At 42.5% G+C, this 21013-nt stretch overlaps 1 protein-coding gene across 2 annotated transcripts in view; it reads left to right on the top strand.

The window, feature by feature from the left end:
• Positions 1–19741, top strand: part of nlgn1 (neuroligin 1) — a 180572-nt gene extending 160831 nt beyond the window's left edge. For both annotated transcript variants that reach the window (XM_071514052.1, XM_071514053.1), the window contains exons 3-9: positions 8839–9024; positions 11212–11478; positions 12050–12411; positions 13363–13523; positions 16567–16723; positions 17428–17505; positions 19139–19741. In XM_071514052.1, coding sequence (XP_071370153.1) covers positions 8839–9024; positions 11212–11478; positions 12050–12411; positions 13363–13523; positions 16567–16723; positions 17428–17505; positions 19139–19741 — 1814 coding nt within the window. The remainder of the gene's footprint in view (positions 1–8838; positions 9025–11211; positions 11479–12049; positions 12412–13362; positions 13524–16566; positions 16724–17427; positions 17506–19138) is intronic.
• Positions 19742–21013: the final 1272 nt, after the last annotated feature.

Genomic DNA, 21013 nt, shown 5'->3' with positions numbered 1-21013 from the left:
TTTGTTGAGTGATAGTAGGCACCATGCTAACATTTTAGCACTGTGTTGAGTGATAGTAGACTCCATGCTAACACTTTAGCATACACAATACAGTATGATAAAGTGTTAGCATTGAGCTTGTGAATCAATGGGGCAAAACTTGGTGTGTTACTTTAAGAGAGACTAGCTTAGCAATGTTATCTTTGCCACAATTTATAGTTCATGATGTTATTACCTTTACCTCAATCAATTCATTTACTCCACACACACACACATTACTTTACTCATTTCCCACTCCGACTCTCCTCTCCATTCCTCTTAACAAGACACAGTTAACCTCAAAGAAACAAGGTATCTGATGTATGACACAGCATGAAAATCATCACTTACAGACCTGAGACGGCTCCTGTAGTTCTTCAAAATGATATTTTAAGCCTGCTACATTTGTAGCTCATAACATGTCACATTTGTCAGCGTGTCATGTGAAGATGTGACGGCAGTTTTTAGTTCAGGCTTTAACTTCAATTGAAGCGTCACATGGTGCTTTATGGGTTGAGAGAAACAGCATGACCCCGTAGTCTTATGAAACCCTTTGGAAACCAATTGGATAAGCTGAAAAAAGACAGAGTCGCCTAGCTGAAAAGGGTTTGTTTTTGCATCTTTCCTCGGAAAAAGTGAGCTTCCGCCGCTATACATCGTATTTTTATTATTTTACGACCGCATGTTTCATTCATTCACATGATAATGCACTCTACTTTCTCACACCGACGTACAGTGCGCCCCGTCGCCACGCTACCCTGCTTTTTAACTGTCACCGCGCAAACGGGGCACACCTGAAAACGAGAGCTCGCTCCGTGTTTGTCCCCGGCCCTGTCTAAATAAAGGTTGAATGAGTGAATATCCTGTAGCTCCGCGTTCATTACTTTCGGTGAGGAATGCTGTGTGCCTCATCAGCATATTCCCCAGCCGGTTGCCCTCGGCGCGCCGTTGTCTTCGGGGGTTGTTGTGTGGAGATAGCAGATATAGATGGAGCGCTGCTGAGGCACTGTAAATATTTGGAGCCGCTGTGGCACCATTTGTTTTAGCCCGACACCCTCGGAGGGGAGGGGGTTGGGGGGGTGGAAGAGGTGTAGGGTTAGACCGATATAGCTATGGGACCGATATTTGTTAAAAATCAGATATGGTCCAGGTCCATGACGGCGGTTCCTCCTTGACTACAGCTAGTCACTATGTTCTTATTATGATTTTTTATATGAAATGGCCCACCAGAGAAATCCATTCCAGTGTGGTGTGGGCGGATTGGACTGTTCATTTAATCATTGTTTTTGTGTAAATTAATTTCCCCTACCAGTATGGCTCACACTTCCTTAAAGAGCCGCCAACCCACCTAAAAGACTTTCATCAGCACGGCTTTCAGTGGAAAGTTTTAGTGTCCCATGATGGTCTAAATGCTGTTTCTTAGGCTTTTCCACCCTGATAAATTCTGGAAGAAACACTGAATATTTGATTCTTTTTTTTTTGGCATGAAAGCGGTCAAATTTCAAGATATTGAATATTGGCACACAAAAATATCGGCTATTGGCCTCGGATGTTTGTCTACAGGGAGAGAAGCAGGACAAAAAACAGCTGTAAAGCATTTGGAGTACACTGTGGCAGTTTCCACCCCCATCTTTTCGTCTTTATCTGTCTGGCAAGCCTCTCTCTCCCTCTCTCTCTTTATCTCTCTCTTCTACTTCCTCTATACCTCACCGCCTCCGTTTCTCTGCTTTTACCAACCTCCCCGTCTCGCTCTCTCTCACTCGCCTCTTCCTTATCAAGCCCCCTCTCTCCCTACTTTGTCTCTCTTTCGGGCCGCTCCTCCACTTCTACTTCCCCTACTTTCCCCTTTTTTTTTTTTTTTTTAATTCAACAGGCTTTTGAGGCCTTTTGTCCGAAAAAAGGGAATGATTGAAGCGCATGACTTTAAGACCCTCGCTTGAAACGAGAGAATGAGTGTGTGTGTGTGTGCGTGAGAGAGAGAGAGAGAGAGAGAGAGAGAGAAATCGAATGTCAAGGAATGTCAAGGGGTAGCAGTGGTTTCTATGTTCCAGCTCTTTTTGTTTGCTTTATCATGGCCTTCAAGTCACCATGATAAAAGCTAGTCCAATAACGTTTCACACTCTAGAAAGCAATAAAAAAATAACCTGTCGACACACACACACACACACACACACACACACACTCTCTCTCTATTTTGTGTGTGTTTTGACGGACTTTCACAGACACCCGTCGCCACGGTTTCCGTGCTGCCTACATGCAGTGAGCCTTTTTTGTATGCCGCCGATGAAGTGTTTTTTTTTTTCCCTTTTTCTTCTTCTTCTTCTTTCTTCTGGCTTTCAGTCTTTTTTTATTCTGTCTTTCCAGGCGTCAAGAGTCAGGAGGACAGATAAAGAGAGAGAGAGAGAGAGAGAGAGAGAGAGAGCGAGAACAGAGAGAGGATTAGGGTACACAGACCATGACTGTGAAAAATAGATGTGTGCGAAAAAAAAAAAAGAAAAAAATCCCATCTTTCTCTTCATCTATCTTTCTCTCTCTCACTCTCTCTCTCTCTCCCCCTCTCTCTCTCCCCCTGGTTCGACAGAGATAGCGGGGATAAAAGCTCGATTCCTGGATCAGAGTTCACCCCTGTGTTGTCATCCCAGGGAGCTTAGAGGCCAGGCGGCCATATCGCAGTCTCAATGATCACGGATTGTGGCTTTAAGCCAACCTCAGACACTGACACATATGATCTATCCTGCATAGGGGGGGAAAATAGAGCGTGTGTGGGGCCTAATGGGAGCCTAAAGGGCGATGACACTGAATATTTACTGCATGGCGCCAAAGGCTTTGGCCGCTCTGACACACTGAATGTCGTTTTCATTTCACTCTTCGGTAACACTTTACAATAAGGGAACACTAAGTTAAGGGTTAGTTAATGCTTAATAAGGGTTAGTTGATGCTTAATAAGGGTTAGTTGATGCTTAATAAGGGTTAGTTGATGCTTAATAAGCATTAACTAACCCTTAATTAACAGTTAACTAATGTGTAATTTACTAATGGTGTTAACTAAGGTATTAATTTATACATATTTAATAGTCATCTTTATAAACTATTAAATAATGTATAAACTAATACCTTAGTTAACATGAACACCATTAGTAAATCACACATTAGTTAACTGTTAATTAAGGGTTAGTTAATGCTTATTAAGCATTACATTATTTATTACATTACATTATTATGAACATTAGTAAATGATTACCAGACACATTAGTTGTATCATTGTGAAAAATTACCAGTAACTATAAACCTTCACACTTTAGCTGCAATTTGAATCTCCTATAATCCTCTTTGCATCCAAATTAGTTTTTTGATGTCAAACAACTCACTTTTTAGTTTTCATTGACTTTGACTACTACAGTGACTACATAGGCCTGCTAGCGTTTTATGACAAAGCACATTGTTGTAAAAGCAGTGCTTCTGTGTGTGTGTGTAATATGCTATAAGCTATGTTTGCTAACGGCGCAGTTGCTAACGTTAGCCTAGTAGGCTATTCCTGTTTTCCCCATAGAAGAAAGGAAGGCAGCTAATCCACAAATGCACCGTGGAACTGGCTGGCCTTGTTTCCCGAACTATCTGACATGTTCTAATCTTTTTAATAACTGTTTTTATTCCTTTCCCTTTCCCTTTCCACTCCGCCGCCTCCTACCAGCCGCTGCTACCGCTACTCGCTCCTCTTCTCGTAATCCCTCTTCTCAATCTCCTCTTTTCTTTTCTTCCCCTCTCCTCTGCTATCTTCTCCTCTGTCCTCTCCCACTCGTATTCCTCCCTCTCCTCTGCTTTTATGTTCAGAAAGAAACCCCAGTCCTTCACCGCATTCGGCTGTAGCTGATAGATCACAGTGCTCGGTACACAAAGTCCTAAGGAACCTGGTTTTGGGTGGATGCATGGAGCCTGAGCATCATAACTGGGTTAGAATAACCTGGTGAGCTCATACTCTGATTGTGAGAAACCTGGTTAAGATGCCTGGTTTACTCCCATATTAAACAGTTACTGTGGCATGGAAACATCTCTCCCTTGTGTCAGAAGTAACCTAAGAAGTCGAGGAGGGAGGGGGAATATTCTGTTAACTGGTTTATTCATGGCAACAAGGAGACTTAACCACAAGGTTCATGTAAACAGCCTGAATTAAGACCTTAACCAGAGTACAGCCAGTAGCTGGGTTACTCCATCTAAACGTAGGGATACGTTTAGATGGAGTAACCCAGCTACTATCCAGAGCATTCCTACTTGCAGCTTTACTGCCATATCTAGGTGTTCAGCACCAAGTGTCTGTAAATCCTCTGTCCCATACTGCTGCATTACCAAGGCAAAAGTGCAGCAACTGTGACGCATGAAAGTGAGTGAAAATCAATTCAAAACCTCTACCTCTAGCCTTATGAGACCCTTATGAGTGAGGACATTTTGCCCGTTGTCACTTGTTTAACGGGTCAGTTTAGGGTTAGGACTTGGGTTTCGGGTTAAGTTTAGAATTAGGATTAGGTTTTGACTGGTTAAGGTTATGGTAAGTTTAGGGTTAGAGGTTGTTAGGGAATGGAAATAGTCTCTGGAAGGTCCTCACAAGTGTCGTAATACAAACGTGCCTGTGTGTTTGCTTGTATATGCATCTGTGTATGCATGTTTTCCCATGTTTGTCTTTTTGTATCTGAGCACGTCTATGCGTGGACGTGCATTCGAGTGCCTGTGTGTGTGTGTGTGTGTGTGTGTGTGTATGTGTGTGTGTGCGCCTCTGCCCCGCTGCCCCACCACTGTTGGCTTGCTAATCATTCTTCCTGCCTCGGTCTTTGTGATTGCCAGCCCATCCCTGCACCGCAGCTAAATTGAATCAATTAAAATCTCTCTTGTAGATGGCTGCTGGTGCTTCCACAAGATTAGACTTTGATCAAGAAACACACAAATAAATAAATAAGCCAGTGGAAAGGAAATAGAAAATGAATGAACTCAATTAAACAGTCCTGCCAGACTAAGGATGTGCGTGTGTGTGTGGGTGGGCGTGTGTGTTTGTGTTTGTGTGTGTGTGCACTGGTGACATTATGACAAAATATATTACAGAAGCTTTTTGCATTCTGTGTGTGATGTGATTCTGTGTGTGTGTGTGGATATCTACTTTATAGCTCTATGCATGAGTATTAGAAGACACAATACTAGTATGTGTTAACTGTCAATTTCAGGAATTTATTATACTATGCTTGAATGTCATTCAGAAGTCTCTGTAAGGCATTTTAAAGCCATTTTAATAACAGAACGTGACATGCTATTATAGACATACTGTACATCTCATAATACAGTCACATCAATCCCATTACATACGGTAATGTATGCTGTAGTGACATATACTGTAATGCATGTCATTTTCTGATGTGATCAGAATAAAACAATAGTGCCGCTAGGTTTACACTCATGATGGCTCATAATACACTTCAGGTTAAGTGTTATGAACAGCATGAATCTTGTATAACCTACATACTAAGGTTGTATACCTACTGATATATGACTTTGTCGATATATGAGGCTGATATTGGCCTTTTATTGCTGTAATAATCAGATCTGGTCCAGTCAGCGTGGTCCACCTCTGATATGATGGATATGATGCAGTTAGATTACATATTTGTTGTAGAATTGATCCATACTACACTGGTTGTTCATGGGGAGCCCTTATACTGAATTGATTCTAATGAGACATTTTGACCAGAATCCACATAGTATACATGAATGTTTCAAGAGTATTATTATTATTCTGGGTTTCAATGAAGAGTAGTGTCCCATTGTCTAAATGCTGTTTCCAAAAAGGCTTTTCCACAATGATAAGAATAGAAGTCTGAGGGAAACAGTGAATATTTGGAATTTATTAGATTTTTTTTTGGCATGAAAATTGTCAAGTTTCACCATATTGAATACCAGCAAAATATCAGCTATTGCAACTCCAATCCAAAACATCAGTATCATCCTTCAAAAACCTATATTGGGCAAATTCTAGTGCATCCGATGAGCAGTTTGCCGGAAGAAAAATGTGCAAATTTGGCAACTTAATACTGCAGTACACGCTTACTCCATACATGTGGCCTCAATGCGTCCCTGCGGAAATGGACCGCCCTTGTTGACTGACAGCGTGGTAATGAGCAGGGCATTTAGTCACCACACAGTAAGGAATAAGAACATAGGAAAGGACAGGGGCAGTAAGGATGGTGGGGGGGGGGTCCCAGGATGCCTACTGCAAGTAATGGAGCTTTCAGCATGTAAATCAGAGAGAGAGAGAGAGAGAGAGAGAGAGAGAGAGAGGGGCGTGGGGGGGGGTAGTGGACATGAAATTGCTCTAAAAGACCTCTCCTGTGGGTATACTTGGGTTCCCCTCGTCTCGTCAGAACTACATTCCCACCTCGGCGGTGGCGGCGGCGGCGGCTCTTTCCGCATTGATCATCGGGTACCTGAGAGGTTTAATTGGACAAGAGGGAGAGACGGGGTGGAGGGGGGGGGGGGGGGCAGATGGAGATGGACAGAGGTCAGGACGGCGAGGAGAGAAGCAGTGGCGTAGAGGTACTGTAGAGGAGGGGGTGGGCGGTATAGGAGGGACTCGTAAGGAATTATAATGTACTCATAAGAACACATAATGCCTACTGATGCATTATATAAGCCCTCATGAAACATTACAGATATAACTTGTAATGAATCATAAGCAGCTTCTTATGAATGTTGGATTTGCGTTACTTCTAATGTTGCGTGTTTTAAGATCTACAAAGAAAACAATAAGACTCAAATTTAGATGCATTAGAAGACATAAAATGTAACAGAGGATGTTGCATGGTTTCTTTAACATGCATTATTATATTTAACACAAACAATGAGATATGGATCATTTTAGTATACTAAGAAGACATATAGCACAATACTTTGTTGTGTTTTTGTAGCATAAAATCAGTCACTGAATTACAATTATAACACATTATACTTATTATAATTACATTATAATACATTTGAATCTTGTCAGACAACCTCTGATACACAGCTAGTCCTAAATATTCATAAGAAGCTTGTAGTCATTCTAAGTTATATCTATATTGTTTTATGAGTGCTGATATAATGCATTTTTTCTTCTTATAAGCAGGGTCGTATGGCATTATGAGTGCATTAGAATTTCTTATGAGTGTCCATTTAAAGACATGGTAGTCACAGAAAGTGTTACCATATTTTCTTTACAACACTGCTTTAATTTACCTTCCCATAAGGCTGATAGGTGAATACTGAGGAGGAGGGGAAGGAAGGAACGTGTAATGAACGATCTTTATTTATTCTTTGCTTTTTGGCTCCCGAACCAAAAGGCAGACAACTTTTGAAACATCCGATTTGTATCTGTTGTCACTATTGCGTTCATACATGGGAAACTACAGTTGTTTCAATTTAAGATAACAAATCCATGTCATTCTGAATAAGACTATGCTCATGATGCACGGTGCTATCTCTTCCCCAGCCTACTGTAAGTTTTATCTGGGCTGTAGATCTAGACATGTCCCCCTCCAAAATCAGACTGTCCGTGTTATATTTAGCGTATCCACACTTTAAGTGGCTCTATGGGGTAATAACTCTTGTTTTATTGCAGCAAATTATTAAAGAGCCGGCTTGTTGGTTTTCCGTGTACAACGGAGAAATATGCCTCGTTATCTACAGACAGTTATGCCCGGATGGGCCAAAAGTAGATTATTTTTTTTTAATCAAGGAGTTCAAAAAGAAAATAAGCGAAATATGAAATAGTTCTGTCCCCGGTGATCTTCGCTTCCCATTTTGTGGGGCGTAATTAACTCTCGATCCATGAAAGTAAAATATTTTTATACATACAGTAAGTTTGCATATTCATCCGCCACATTGGTGTGTCGGTGCGCATCTGAAATCAGCACAGATCATTGTTATTGTTAAGGAAAAGTGTGTTAAGATATTTCATACAACCTTGCATCTACTCTCAATTTGTCTCTGTCTGTCCAAGAAGAGTGAATTGAGATTTACATTGTGTTCATTCACCTTGTGATGAAAATTCTGTCCTCAGAGGCTAAATCAATAGTAACTCTTGGATTAGGTTACCTTCTTCTGTATTTACAGTGCAATTAGATAGTAATAAGATCAGCTTAGCAAATGTTCTCCCCTCCTCTGTCCTCCTGCCCTGGCTATCATCCTTTATCTTTCTTCTTTCATTGTTGTTTACACTGTAAACATTGTTTCTATTTTCCTCTCTGGTTTCTTACCTCACCTGCATATTTTGTCTGAGGTCAATAGCTTCTTTGCAGTGAACTTGTACTTACAAGTAACTTGTTACTCAAAAAAGGAATGTCTTAGTCATTCCTTGCTACTCATTTCAAAAGGAATACACATACTTAATACACCCTGAGAGCAGTAATTTGGTACACTACTTATTATTTTACTTTCCGTTACAGCCTCAAAATCTTTGATTGCATCCTCTCTTACCCTCAAAAAACCGGATAACTCAGTTTTCTCTCCTGTGAATGATCAGGAAACCAAACATGATGCCCAACGTTTCTGTTGTCCTTTTCCAAAGTCAACTTTTGTACCATTTCTCATCTAGTCTAGCATGCGAGAGGATGAGGAAAATGATCAGCGGATGAGGGTGGGATCTAGTTTGGTGGGATCTAGTAATAATTTCCTTTATTTATTGATAACTGTAATATTATCGCAGACAACAGAATCATAATCCATTACCTGACTCATCGCTGGGTCAAACAAAACAAAGACGGGGACAAAATGAACGTCAACTCTCTTCTCCCTCTTCTCCTGCAGGGTTCCTGAGTACAGGTGACCAGGCGGCCAAGGGGAACTATGGTCTGCTGGACTTGATCCAGGCTCTGCGTTGGACCAGTGAGAACATCGCGGCCTTCGGCGGCGACCCGCTCCGCATCACCGTGTTCGGCTCGGGCGCCGGGGCTTCCTGCGTCAACCTCCTCACCCTGTCCCACTACTCTGAGGGCAATCGCTGGAGCAACTCCACGAAAGGTAAGATCAAAACCTGTTAGTGTTTCTGTGGCCTGAAGACCAGCCATGCACCAGGTTATCGGTGTTGCAACGTGCACTTTGCGCTGTCAGATATCAATTAAAAACGTTTTGTAAAGACTTTACAAAACCTGGGTCTAGGGTGCAATTTATTTGTGTGTTTGTATTTGGTTCGTTTAGGTTCTCACGGCCCAATTACAAGCAAACCAGAGCTTGTAAACAAAAGTCACATGACTCACAAGTAGCTCATTTATTGGACAGAGTTTTGGTGACCTGTCATCCTGCCAGGTTAGAGATTTCGGTCCAAATAAATCTGGTTCCGGCCCCTGTAACTTTAGCTAAGCATGATGGACTCGTCTGCACTCTTCTTCTCTGGTGTTCATACCAGTTGAGAGCAAATGAAGAAATAGCTGACTATGAGCATCCGTCCAGACTGTGGTTTGCCCTCGCTTTATTTTGTTATGCTAGGCTTTCCAAGCATGAAGAACAGGATGGGTTGTTGTCTGTCTTGCAAACAGGCAGGCAGGCACGTACATACACACACACTCACACACCCACACACACACATAGGCAGACACACACACGCCTAGACGCATCTGTTGTCGAGCCCTGCCCGACAGTAATTTTTGCAGTTGCAGGAGACCTTGCTCAGCAGGAAGTTGCTGAGAGCTTACAATCATTTGCAAACCCAAGGGGCATATTTTATATTTATATTTCATATTTTTACCTGGAAATAATAGTATACAGTAAATTAGGAGTTGCCACAAATACTGCAAGAAAGAGGGAGAGCGGACGCTGGGTTTCTCAGTGTTAGCAATAAATTATTTGCTCGGACATGTAACGACCTGATGAGTAAATATTCAGTCAAGGTTGCGCAAATGACAAACCTATTGGGAGCAACAGAGCAAGCTGTGTTGAATTTTATTACATTTTGTTTGTACGCCATAATAGCAGAGAAATAGAAGCTGAAATGTACAATGCACAGATACTGTGAACACTGCAGTGCCGTCAAACAAGGTCTGAAAGTGTTTTGATCTTGTAACATGCACTTTGAGTAAACTTAGTATTTCAACACAAAGGACACACAGAGGAGGAACTGACACCAACCTGTCAGTTCAGTCCTTTAAAGTTTAAAGGGAAGGTTCAGTGATTGTAGAGGCCTATTCTATTTATCACTAACCACGTCCACAACATTCAAAACATTTTTACATCAGTTTTTGTCTCTGAGAAATCAGCACCAGCCTCCTGTTAGCATTTGTTAGCAATGCTAGTGCAAGTCAATAGGGTATGAAACCATCGCTTTCAAAATCCTTGAGACAGATCTATTACGTATTCCTACTATTACTACAGCTATGGAAGTATATGGAATGGCTTGCAAGTGATTTTAAGAGGTATGGTTTCACACCCCATTGACTTGTGCTAGCATTGGCAACAAATGATAATACAAGGTGGTTGCCGATTTCACAGAAAGGCAAGCTCTAATGTAAAAACCTTTGGCACGTTCTAAGAGGGGGCTCGATTAGTGATTAATAGGGTCGGCTTATAAAACTGCTGAACTTTCCCTTTAAATTTGAAAATCAATAGGTAAAAAAGCCAGCATCTGGCAGATAGCCTACTGCACCTTCAGTGTGTTCCATCAGATCAGGCACAACCAAAAAAACATAGCATAGTGACACACATTATTGCTGACTATTGCAGCAAGGGACCCGTTGAGTTGCTGCGGTGACAGGCCTGCACTCCTCACCGTTGTTCGAAATGAACTTTTCAGCTCAGCAAAAGAATTTGGCTCAGCAGGGACAAAGTTTGAGAACAGGCAAAGACCAAAGACTGTATCGAACCACGGTATTCAAATGTTTTCGTCTCAAAAAGTTTGCGGCCTTGGTGAGTGATCCTTATTGATTTATCCGCTAAAGACTCATTTTGTCAGCTTTTGGAGCTCGACGGGTGTTAATTTGAGACCCTGACCTTCACTCCTATCCATCTCAATCTCCTGTCTCATTTGTTTTTGTCTTCTCTCCATTGACTTTGTGTGTCTGCTGAGTTCGATGCCCTGTGATTTTGGAGGATAGGTGTTTTCGTTGCTCGAAAGCTTGTGAATCTGCTCCTTTTCGCGCATTCCTTTACCCTGCATTTCCACTCTTCCCCTCTTCGTCCCGTGTCCAGGCCTGTTCCAGCGGGCCATAGCCCAGAGCGGCACGGCTTTATCGAGCTGGGCGGTCAGTTTCCAGCCGGCCAAGTACGCCCGCATGTTGGCCCGCAAGGTGGGCTGTAACCTGCAGGACACCGTGGAGCTGGTGGAGTGTCTTCAGAGGAAACACTACAAGGAGCTGGTGGACCAGGACATCCAGCCGGCCCGCTACCACATCGCCTTCGGACCTGTTATCGACGGGGATGTGATACCCGACGACCCTCAGATACTCATGGAGCAAGGTGCGATTCGATACGATAAAACGCAATTATTCGTACGGAGAACTGCTTAGGTCTTCCCAGTTATCCGCGATTTGCCGAATACTGTGACAGAGACTCCATGAAACAAGGACTGCAGAAAAACTCTGCAGATTATTGACAGGTCGCCCACATATTATTATTGTTATTTTTTGTTTTGTTTTTTCTTCATGGAAAGCTAACTCTCTCCTTGGAGGCAATTCAGTGATGCACACAAAACGCAATGGGCATAAATTAAAAACAGCAGGCAGACCAAGAAGGGTTACAAAGTGTGAAAGCAATAGACAGCTGGGAAGAAATGGCATAATAACAAACAGTGCATAAGTCAGTACTTTGTGAGAGTGTTTGGGCTTTTGATTGGTTATGGGTGATGTGTTGATATTACATGCACTGCTGTTCTGTGCATGCTTGTTATACTTTCAGATATGTGATGATAATTTAGATTTCTCTTTTCTTTTCAACAACTCATTCCAATTTCAAATGTTGAATTTTGAGATGCTATTAAATCCCTCTCTGTACTCTCGCAACTATCTCTGCCCTGCATCTGCCTTCACAGGTGAGTTCCTGAACTATGACATCATGCTGGGGGTGAACCAGGGCGAGGGCTTAAAGTTCGTGGAGCTGATTGTGGACAACGAAAACGGCGTGCAGGCCAACGACTTCGACTACGCCGTGTCCAGCTTCGTGGACGACCTGTACGGCTACCCGGAGGGCAAAGACATCCTGCGGGAGACCATCAAGTTCATGTACACCGACTGGGCCGACAGGCACAACCCGGAGACCCGCCGGAAGACGCTGCTGGCGCTGTTCACCGATCACCAGTGGGTGGCGCCGGCCGTCGCCACAGCCGACCTGCACTCCAGCTTTGGGTCGCCGACTTATTTCTACGCCTTCTACCACCACTGTCAGACAGAACAGGTGGGCGATTTGGCCTTCTGGGTAGTATTCGAGGCTACCACTCCTTTTTTGGATAATTAACAGTGCGATAAGACAGGAACAAAATGCAGCTAAACCTGTACTCCATCTTCACATTGGTGGATTCTGGGTAATGCTTTCACTCACAGCTCACAGAGAAAAGCTTTCCAGTAATAGACTGTAGAGAGCAGACTTGGCTTCGCCTGTATGCAATATGTTTAAAGGTGCTACGTGTAGCATTTCAGCATCAATAAATCATGGCCACATTAATTTTGAGACATTAGTATAATTACCATAAACAAACAAGACCATCACAGAGAAGACTGTCAGCCTCTAGCGGCCTCCACTCTGCATTTTACATTATGAGCCAGCCAGTTGGGTTTGCCAGGAAATCTGATACGGCACAAAGGGAGATTGATTTACGGCACAAAGCGGGAAACGTTTTTATTTTCCAAGTAATACTTTATAAAGTTTTATTCGAGTTACCACTAACCTCCAGTTGTTAGTTGTTGTTTTTCTCAGTATCGGTGGCTTCTGTGACATCATTCCTAGGTTCTGCATAATACTTTTTAGGGTTAGGGTTAGAGTTTTTGTTCAGAAATCCATTCTTTTGGCATGCTTGTTACTCAGCAGGCTATGGTGCAGAGCGTGTACTTTGACATTTTAGATTCAAATTTAGCTCAAAGCCTTTTTCATCCCACTCTCTCCCATCTGTTGTCTCTCTGAATAATGGTCCAGTAATGGTAGGGAAAATAATATTAAAAACTTATCTAATTTTCCTCTTTCATTTTTGAAAAATATTACATTTTCTCTGCTTCTTTTGATCTCTCTGTGTCTGTGTATTATCACAGTAACAATTGTGTCTCGGCCGCAAAATAATACCTTTTGATGTCCTGTATTTGTACCATAAAGGTAATAATTCTAATCTAATTTGATTCATCTGTTGATCATTAGGTGCCACCGTGGGCAGACGCGGCGCATGGGGATGAGATCCCATACGTGTTTGGCCTGCCGATGATCGGACCAACAGAGCTGTTTCCCTGCAACTTTTCTAAGAACGACGTGATGCTCAGCGCTGTGGTCATGACCTACTGGACCAACTTCGCCAAGACAGGGTAAGATGAGGCTACAACCTTGGTTCCTAATGGCCAATATCACCGAATGTTTATAGATGTTCTCCCTATGGACCAGGACAGTCCCATCAATATTTGTGAACATGAACAACTCTCTGCCAAAGACAGAAACCAGCAGCCTGTTTACATCGGTTGAACGTAAATTCTAAAGTCCAAGCTTATGCATTACTAAAATTTTAACAGTTTTAACAGAAATAGTTCCAATGTAGACATAAGTTATAACTTACACCTATCCAATAGCTGTTTGCATGGTGAATACAATTAGATCACTGAAGTAATGACAAACCAAACTAGAATTTTTGCTAGCTGACAATAAAATAGACAATGTGTTTCCACCCTAGTGGTGATAGGGGAATTGCATTGGGCCTACATAGCTTTTTCCCTTTTGAAATGAATGGTTAAACATCTTAATGTCACTATTGCTGTCTGTATTAGTTACATCTATATGTATATCTGTTTGTGGCTGTAGTGAGACTGGGAGATAAACTACAAATTAATCCTAATGCCTGGATACCTATTTGTTAAAATTTGGTTAAGTTGAATCAGCTAGCTTTCGCTGTCGCATAGCTAATATTAGCTTAGGCTATCATTAATTGAGGCAGGAGAAATTGAAGGTGAAAATGTCACTATCTGCGACAATGTTTTGGTTAGTAGTCTCTTTACACTCTACTAGTTAAGATGTACTTTAAGTCTCCATGGTGCGACTAAACAAACACAAAGCATTGTGTCAAACTAATTAATTTCAATGTAACATTTAGTGTTGACTTTACACCCTAAGTTACGATTGAGTGCACGTTCAACTGGTGCAACAGGCTGCTGAGAACTAACTCAAACATTTGATGTCATCAGAATGTAGTCTGGAGCTACTCCATAGAGAATGAAATAGGAAAGATGGTAAATGTCACAGAGAGAGCAGCAAGTGGGATTTTCTGGAAAGAGAAGATTACATTTTTTTGGTTTCAATCTCATAATATACCAGTTTAGAATATAGTTCATTTGGGTTTATAAACTCAAACATTCTCCTGATACACAAATTTTGCTGTCTTTTATTTATTGTCTATGGAGCAGCTTGATTTACAAGCTTCAAAATGCATTCATACGCATAATATGGTTGTGTGAAAGGTCAGCCAATGAGTTATTACAACAAATTTTTTGTGGGCAATTACTGTAGAAGCGCTTGATCAACATGCAATTACTATCACATAATGTGCTGTACCGGTTGGCAATTTTCATTGTAATTGGGTTTGCTCAATATTAACTTACATTAGATAACCAAGAATGTTGAGCTGTGATAGTGTTTCATGGGCTGTACAGGGTAATTGTTATTCCATGCAGATACCCACTACCTATCTTCAAATACATTCTTAATTAATGGTAGTAGCCTGAAGAGTGGCATTCTCGATGGGACAAAATTAAAATCCTTTTTTCTACCCTCTGTCTCACATTGCCTTTCAGCATATAGTCATGGCAGTAATTGTTTTTCGAGAGCGTAATGGGGGGACATTGGCTCTTTCTGCGCACTGCCCAATAGCCCTGAGGGGAACAGAAAGACACTAATGATCTACATATATAACCCCAAATTGACGTGGAACGCCGGGTACCTGGGAGATTTATGCCACCACTTTGAATGGTTAAGCGTGTTCCTGATGAGGTCTGGCTGGCTCCATATGCCGCTTTCAGACAATGGGGCGCTCACTGGGTCTGAATGGGCCTCCATAGCTCACATGGCTGGCTCTATTCTGCTCAGATTAAGTGTAAGTGGGTCTATTCAGCACAGCATCCCATGCTGAATGTGCTCTGTAGCTACCTTGTACATGTTAAATATAAGAAGGTAGTTTGCATGGGGTTGGCATTGCTGACCCAAGTACCAACATTCACAGTACAGAACGCCCCTGTGGGTATTATGGCTTGTATTCAGCGGTTACTAACAGCAGTATACATACACAAGAATTAAAGACTCTCTAGTTCTCTGGTTGCCTCAAAAGTTGGCAGAACAGCCAATGAAGCATGGGATTTATGAAACTTATCAGCACAGCTGAATTGCATCTGCTACCTAAACACATTCCTTGGCTGAAACTACCTGTTGCATAAATTATGTATAAAGTGGTTCAAAATGACTCCAAAATGAGACATGAGGCACCGTTTGAAAAATGTGACACCTTCTGCCAGAAAACTGATTGCTGGCGTGAAAGTAAAACTCATAAAGGAACATTTTTGAAGTTATTGGCTTTCTTAAGACCTTTGCTTCCAATCAGTATCATAATTTGAGGTGATCATCTGTATTTTACAATATACTCGAGCATACTTGAGCAGAAATAGTAGCTTTTTTGAGCTTTTTTATTTCATCGTGGCAGTAGACTTTGCTGCCCTACTAAGTCAAAAAGCAGTATTATGTGGGCAATAAAATGGTTTATCTCCTGTTGTGACAAAACTATTGTTGCTACAGAGGTGGAATTTATATAATTGAATAGCATTTATAGGTATGTTTGTTTTTTTATATCTAAACCTAGTTTTTTAACCTTCAAAACACACTGAGTAGTAACTGCTGCTTGCTTGTTGAGAGCAGCATGGATCGGTCTCCAAATCCGTTTGTTTGTCCGTCACACACAATATGGCAGACACTGCTGATTGGATTTTGATTAAACTTGGGGGAACGATGCATCTCACCAATGGCATTTTAAAAATTACATTGATTAGCCCAGGGGAGGTGTGACCATTACAAGTCAAAATTAAAATTTTAATAACCAACCAGTCAAGTCTCAAAAGGTCCAGTCCACTGAGTGACTGCTCCTCTTCAGTTCTTCCTGTCCCCCTCAATAATAACAGCCACAAGGTGACAAGTTTCAGAATCAGTTTTATTGGCCAAGTAAGTTTGCACACACAAGGAATTTGACTGTCAAGATCAATGTCTAGTGCTTTGTGATGAAACCATTTGATTAAACCATTCAGATACCTTATTGGGACATCTTAGCAGTCCTAAAATTCTGACTTTGTTGGCTCCATTCTGCATTACTCTCCTTCCTAGGGACCCAAACCAGCCAGTTCCCCAGGACACCAAGTTCATCCACACCAAGCCCAACCGCTTTGAGGAGGTGGCATGGACACGCTACAACCAGAAAGATCAGCTGTACTTGCACATAGGGCTGAAGCCCCGCGTCAAGGAGCACTACCGCGCCAACAAGGTACAGTCAGGTCACATAGAGTCACATGTTACTGTATGTATGGTTTTTAATGTTGGTCTGCTGTTTAATACTTGTCCTTTTTGAACCGAACACTGATGTGAGTCAACCTGCAGTGGAATTTATGGATTTTGGGCAGCAGCCTGGTGAGGATATTTGGCAGCTATCCTCATACCATCTCCATTATCCTCCATTCAGACTCTATGTGAGGATGAAAATGTTGCACTTAGTTGGTCTGAAAGGTATGAGCTGTGGGTTAGTGGGCAAGTAAAATTTGCACCTCAGTAATAAATTTTGCTATACACAAAGCAAAGCTCCTGGACCGTGTTAAAGTGGAAGATACTGGCATGCCAATGGTCAGGTTTACATTTTCATCACGATGGGTCGAGATGGTTAACATTTGAATTTAAAGAGTAGCTAAACCCCACCCGAATCTGTGGTGAAACCTGACACCTACAGGCGAAAAGTAGGGTACTGAACTGGCCATGTGCTATTGGCTGGACTTTGTGACAGGTGATGTCACCTTCTATAGAGTACAACAGGTGGTGACATGGCACAAAGACCAGCCAATAGTAGAAGGCCAGTTCAGTACCCCACTTTTCACCATTAGATGTAGCATTACTTTTGATCTGTTCTTTTCTGCTCTACTGAATTCTATTGTTTCTGTTATCCTCTGTCCCATTACATTCCTCTCGTCCTCTCCTCAGGTCAACCTGTGGCTGGAGCTGGTTCCTCATCTCCACAGCCTCAACGAGGTCACCCAGCTCATCCCCACCACCACCAAGGTTGGTACTAAATCATCTGTAGCTCAACCACTTTACGAAAAATTAACTACCCAACTAACCCTTCCGCTGCCAAGGTTGGGTGTATCTAAGAGCCATAAAACCTAATAAAGGATTTTTAAAATGTAATATTCAGGTGGTTATTTGGCCGGACAGTTGTCTCATCTTGCCTTCAAGAGCTCTCTGTAAGCTTCTGAGATTGGATATGATGAGACTTGTTGCATATTCAAGTGTTTGTGGTTGGAAATAAGATCAAAAGAGAAGGTCTTTGGTGCCTGCTCTGTGCCGCTTTGGAATAAAGCGGCACAGAGCAACAGTGGCAGAATGAAGAGGAGAAACTTCACCTCAGGCATGCAATTGATGTATTAATTATTAGCCAAAGTTGTCATACACATCACTTTTACTATCAGTTGTTGACAGGGCTTCCATGCTCTTCGCTCCCTAAATGTCAGATCTCGGCACGTCAGGTGTCATCGAAAATTCCCACTTCCCCAGTCATATTTACCACTTTTGGTTGTTTATGTGCACTGAACTCATAATTATGATTTTACTGGCAGAACCTGAAGGCAGCATAATAAACAGGTGAAACTGGAATGTATGGTGTGGTTTCATAATTCTCAGTCACTTCTTAGCCTACTCTCCAAGCCAAAGAACCATTTGAAGATATAAAAACCTAGCGACTGACAGAAGGGAAGGTTGAATAAAAGAATGAATCGACATTAATAAATAATGAGAACTAATGGGACTTTTATTCAACAAAAATAGCAGAATAAATGTACAGGACTTTTACGAAATAGTGCCTCACATAGTGCGCTATGAGACAGTGCAAGACATACAATAGACAATTGCAGTAGCGGCATTGGCAATAGTATACATTAGTACAACTATAACAACTGTAAAGAATGAGCAGTAAAATAAAGTATTACTAAGATTCAGGGTCCCAGGATTACAATTTTAAGCAGGTATTTTGTAATCTGCAATGGATTATATTTCAAAAGCAACCTTCACTGTTGACACATTTTTTGGGTTTCGCCTTTATTTATCTGGGGAAATTTGACTGAGCTCCATGCTCTTTTGCAGCAACACCCTAGTTTCACGTTCATTCAGTTCCACACACTCAGACCTGGGAGCTGCCCAGTATAGCCACAGTCTTCTACTGGTGGCCACTGAGCAGCTCCACTGGAACAGTTGAAGGTTCAGTTCCTTGCTCAAGGGCACCTCAACAGTAGTTATCGAGGGAGGAGAGAAGGTTACTCATTGATTTTCCCCACCCACGTTTTCCAGCCAGGGATTCAAACTACTTTGATACTTATTACTAGGGATGAGACGATATATCGAAATTCAATATATTGCGATACAAAAATGTGACAATACGTATCGTGATATTAGCTCCTTTTTATTCTGCTGTAGTAATCACAAATGAGATGGATTGTTGTTTACATTCCATTGCTAGAAAGATTTGTGCCTCAGAAATCAACATACATCTGCACAGTCAGACTTTGTTGTCATTGAACTTTTATGTATTAAATTGTGTCTTGGTTGTATCGAATCGTGAACCCCATATTGCGTATTGAATTGTATCGTGAGATAAGCATATCGTCCCATGCCTAGTTATTATTATTCTTCCTATCCTCAGATCCCCCCACCGGAGGCTACCAACCGAACCCCGAAGACCAAGGTTCTGGTGACCAAGCGTCCCAACCCGACCCCGTTCCCCACCGAGACCCACGACAGCCACAACCAGCCGCACCTGGTGGACCAGCGCGACTACTCCACCGAGCTGTCGGTGACCATCGCCGTGGGCGCCTCCCTGCTCTTCCTCAACATCCTGGCCTTCGCCGCCCTCTACTACAAGAAGGACAAGCGCCGGCACGACGTCCACCGGCGCTGCAGCCCCCAGCGGAGCGCCGCCAACGACCTGGCCCACACCCAGGAGGAGGAGATCATGTCGCTGCAGATGAAGCAGCACTCGGACCTGGACCGGGACTGCCGGGGGGTGGGGGACTCCCTGCACCCGCACGACGTGGTGCTGAGGACTGCCTGCCCACCAGACTACACTCTGGCCATGAGGCGCTCGCCGGACGACATCCCGCTCATGACGCCGAACACCATTACCATGATCCCCAGCACCATGGGGGGGCTCGCCTCGCTCCACTCGTTCAACACCTTCCCCAGCAGCGGGCAGAATAACACCCTGCCCCACCCGCACCCACACTCACACTCCACCACCCGGGTATAGCCCCGCGGACGCACCCATGCAGGCAGGACTCTGATGGCTGAGGCACAAGCTAACGCTATCGCTGACGCAGAGACGTAAGGCCGACATGCTGACAGACACAGATACATCAGGAGCGGAGAAGCCAGCCCGGAGTGGCCAGACACCCGTGGAATTACGCTGGGATTCTACTATACCCTGTTAAAACCTGAGGGAATATAGTGAAGGGATTTTTTTGTTCGGGGGGCTTGGACCAGAAAAAAAGAATAATTATGTTTTTGTAGAAAAATACGAGACGAGGAGCAAAAAAAAAAAAAAAAAATATGTTTCAGATAAAATAAGGAGCTGAAGAAAAACAACCTCACAAGCTAAAACAAAGAGGAGGATGTTTTTTTTTTATTATTATTTTTGTTCTGGTATTGCAGCAAAACAAGGTAAACTACTTTTTCTTTCTAGCGACAGATATGGCCTTCGGGATCTTTTGACAAATGACTGCTTGACAGTATTATCTGGAAGCAGAATAGAGCATCAGAAACGCCTCGGAGGTGAGAAGAGGGGAGCGCTTTGTAAAAGAAAGAAAACATATTGTTTTCCTGTGGCATCAAACTGTAGATTACTCTTTTGTGGGGCAGAGAGTGGATGCCGCGCAAACCAATTTAGGCATGTGTTAACTTCATAAACGGAGGCTATGTAAGATAAGAAAAACAATCGAGCGGGGAGCCAAGGAAGGACAGAAAACTTCAAGAAAAAAGAAAACCTGTATGCACAACGGAAACATTTTGAGGAAAAAAAAAAAATGTCACAGATACTTTTCATCCATTTATTTTTGAGGATTGGGAACAATTTTATTGTATAGAACCTATTTACATATCTAGATCTGTACACTAAGCACCAATGCTGTTTAAGCCCTCTTCTCTGGGGGGCATCTATACTGCAAATCTGCCAGCAGGACTGAACCAGAGGGAAGCGGGGATCCAACCACCGGCTTTCTGGCAGTTACAACTTCAACACAGAGAGCTGGGGGACAAAGGATAATTGGATATTTTTAGCACGATGCGCATGACAATTTATCTGCTTGATGGCTGCTCTGCTGATTATGTCATTATTAAGAATAATTTTCACCCCCCCTCCTTCCCCCCTTTGCATTGGAATAGCTTCAGATGGAACACTACTTCCTGATTGGATTACAGGAAAACACGCACCCTCACAGGACTATGGGAAATGTAGTTCCGGGTTGTGGATGTTGTGGGGTTGTGAGCGGGGGGACAGTGACAAGGACGGGGAGGGACTGGGGAT

Source organism: Centroberyx affinis, unplaced genomic scaffold (genome assembly GCF_046629955.1).
Source record: "Centroberyx affinis isolate AG114_WGS23_722 - 3 ecotype Tasmania unplaced genomic scaffold, CSIRO-AGI_Caff_v1 ptg007898l_1, whole genome shotgun sequence".
Lineage (NCBI taxonomy): Eukaryota > Metazoa > Chordata > Actinopteri > Beryciformes > Berycidae > Centroberyx > Centroberyx affinis.
This window is presented reverse-complemented; position numbering and strand designations above follow the sequence as displayed.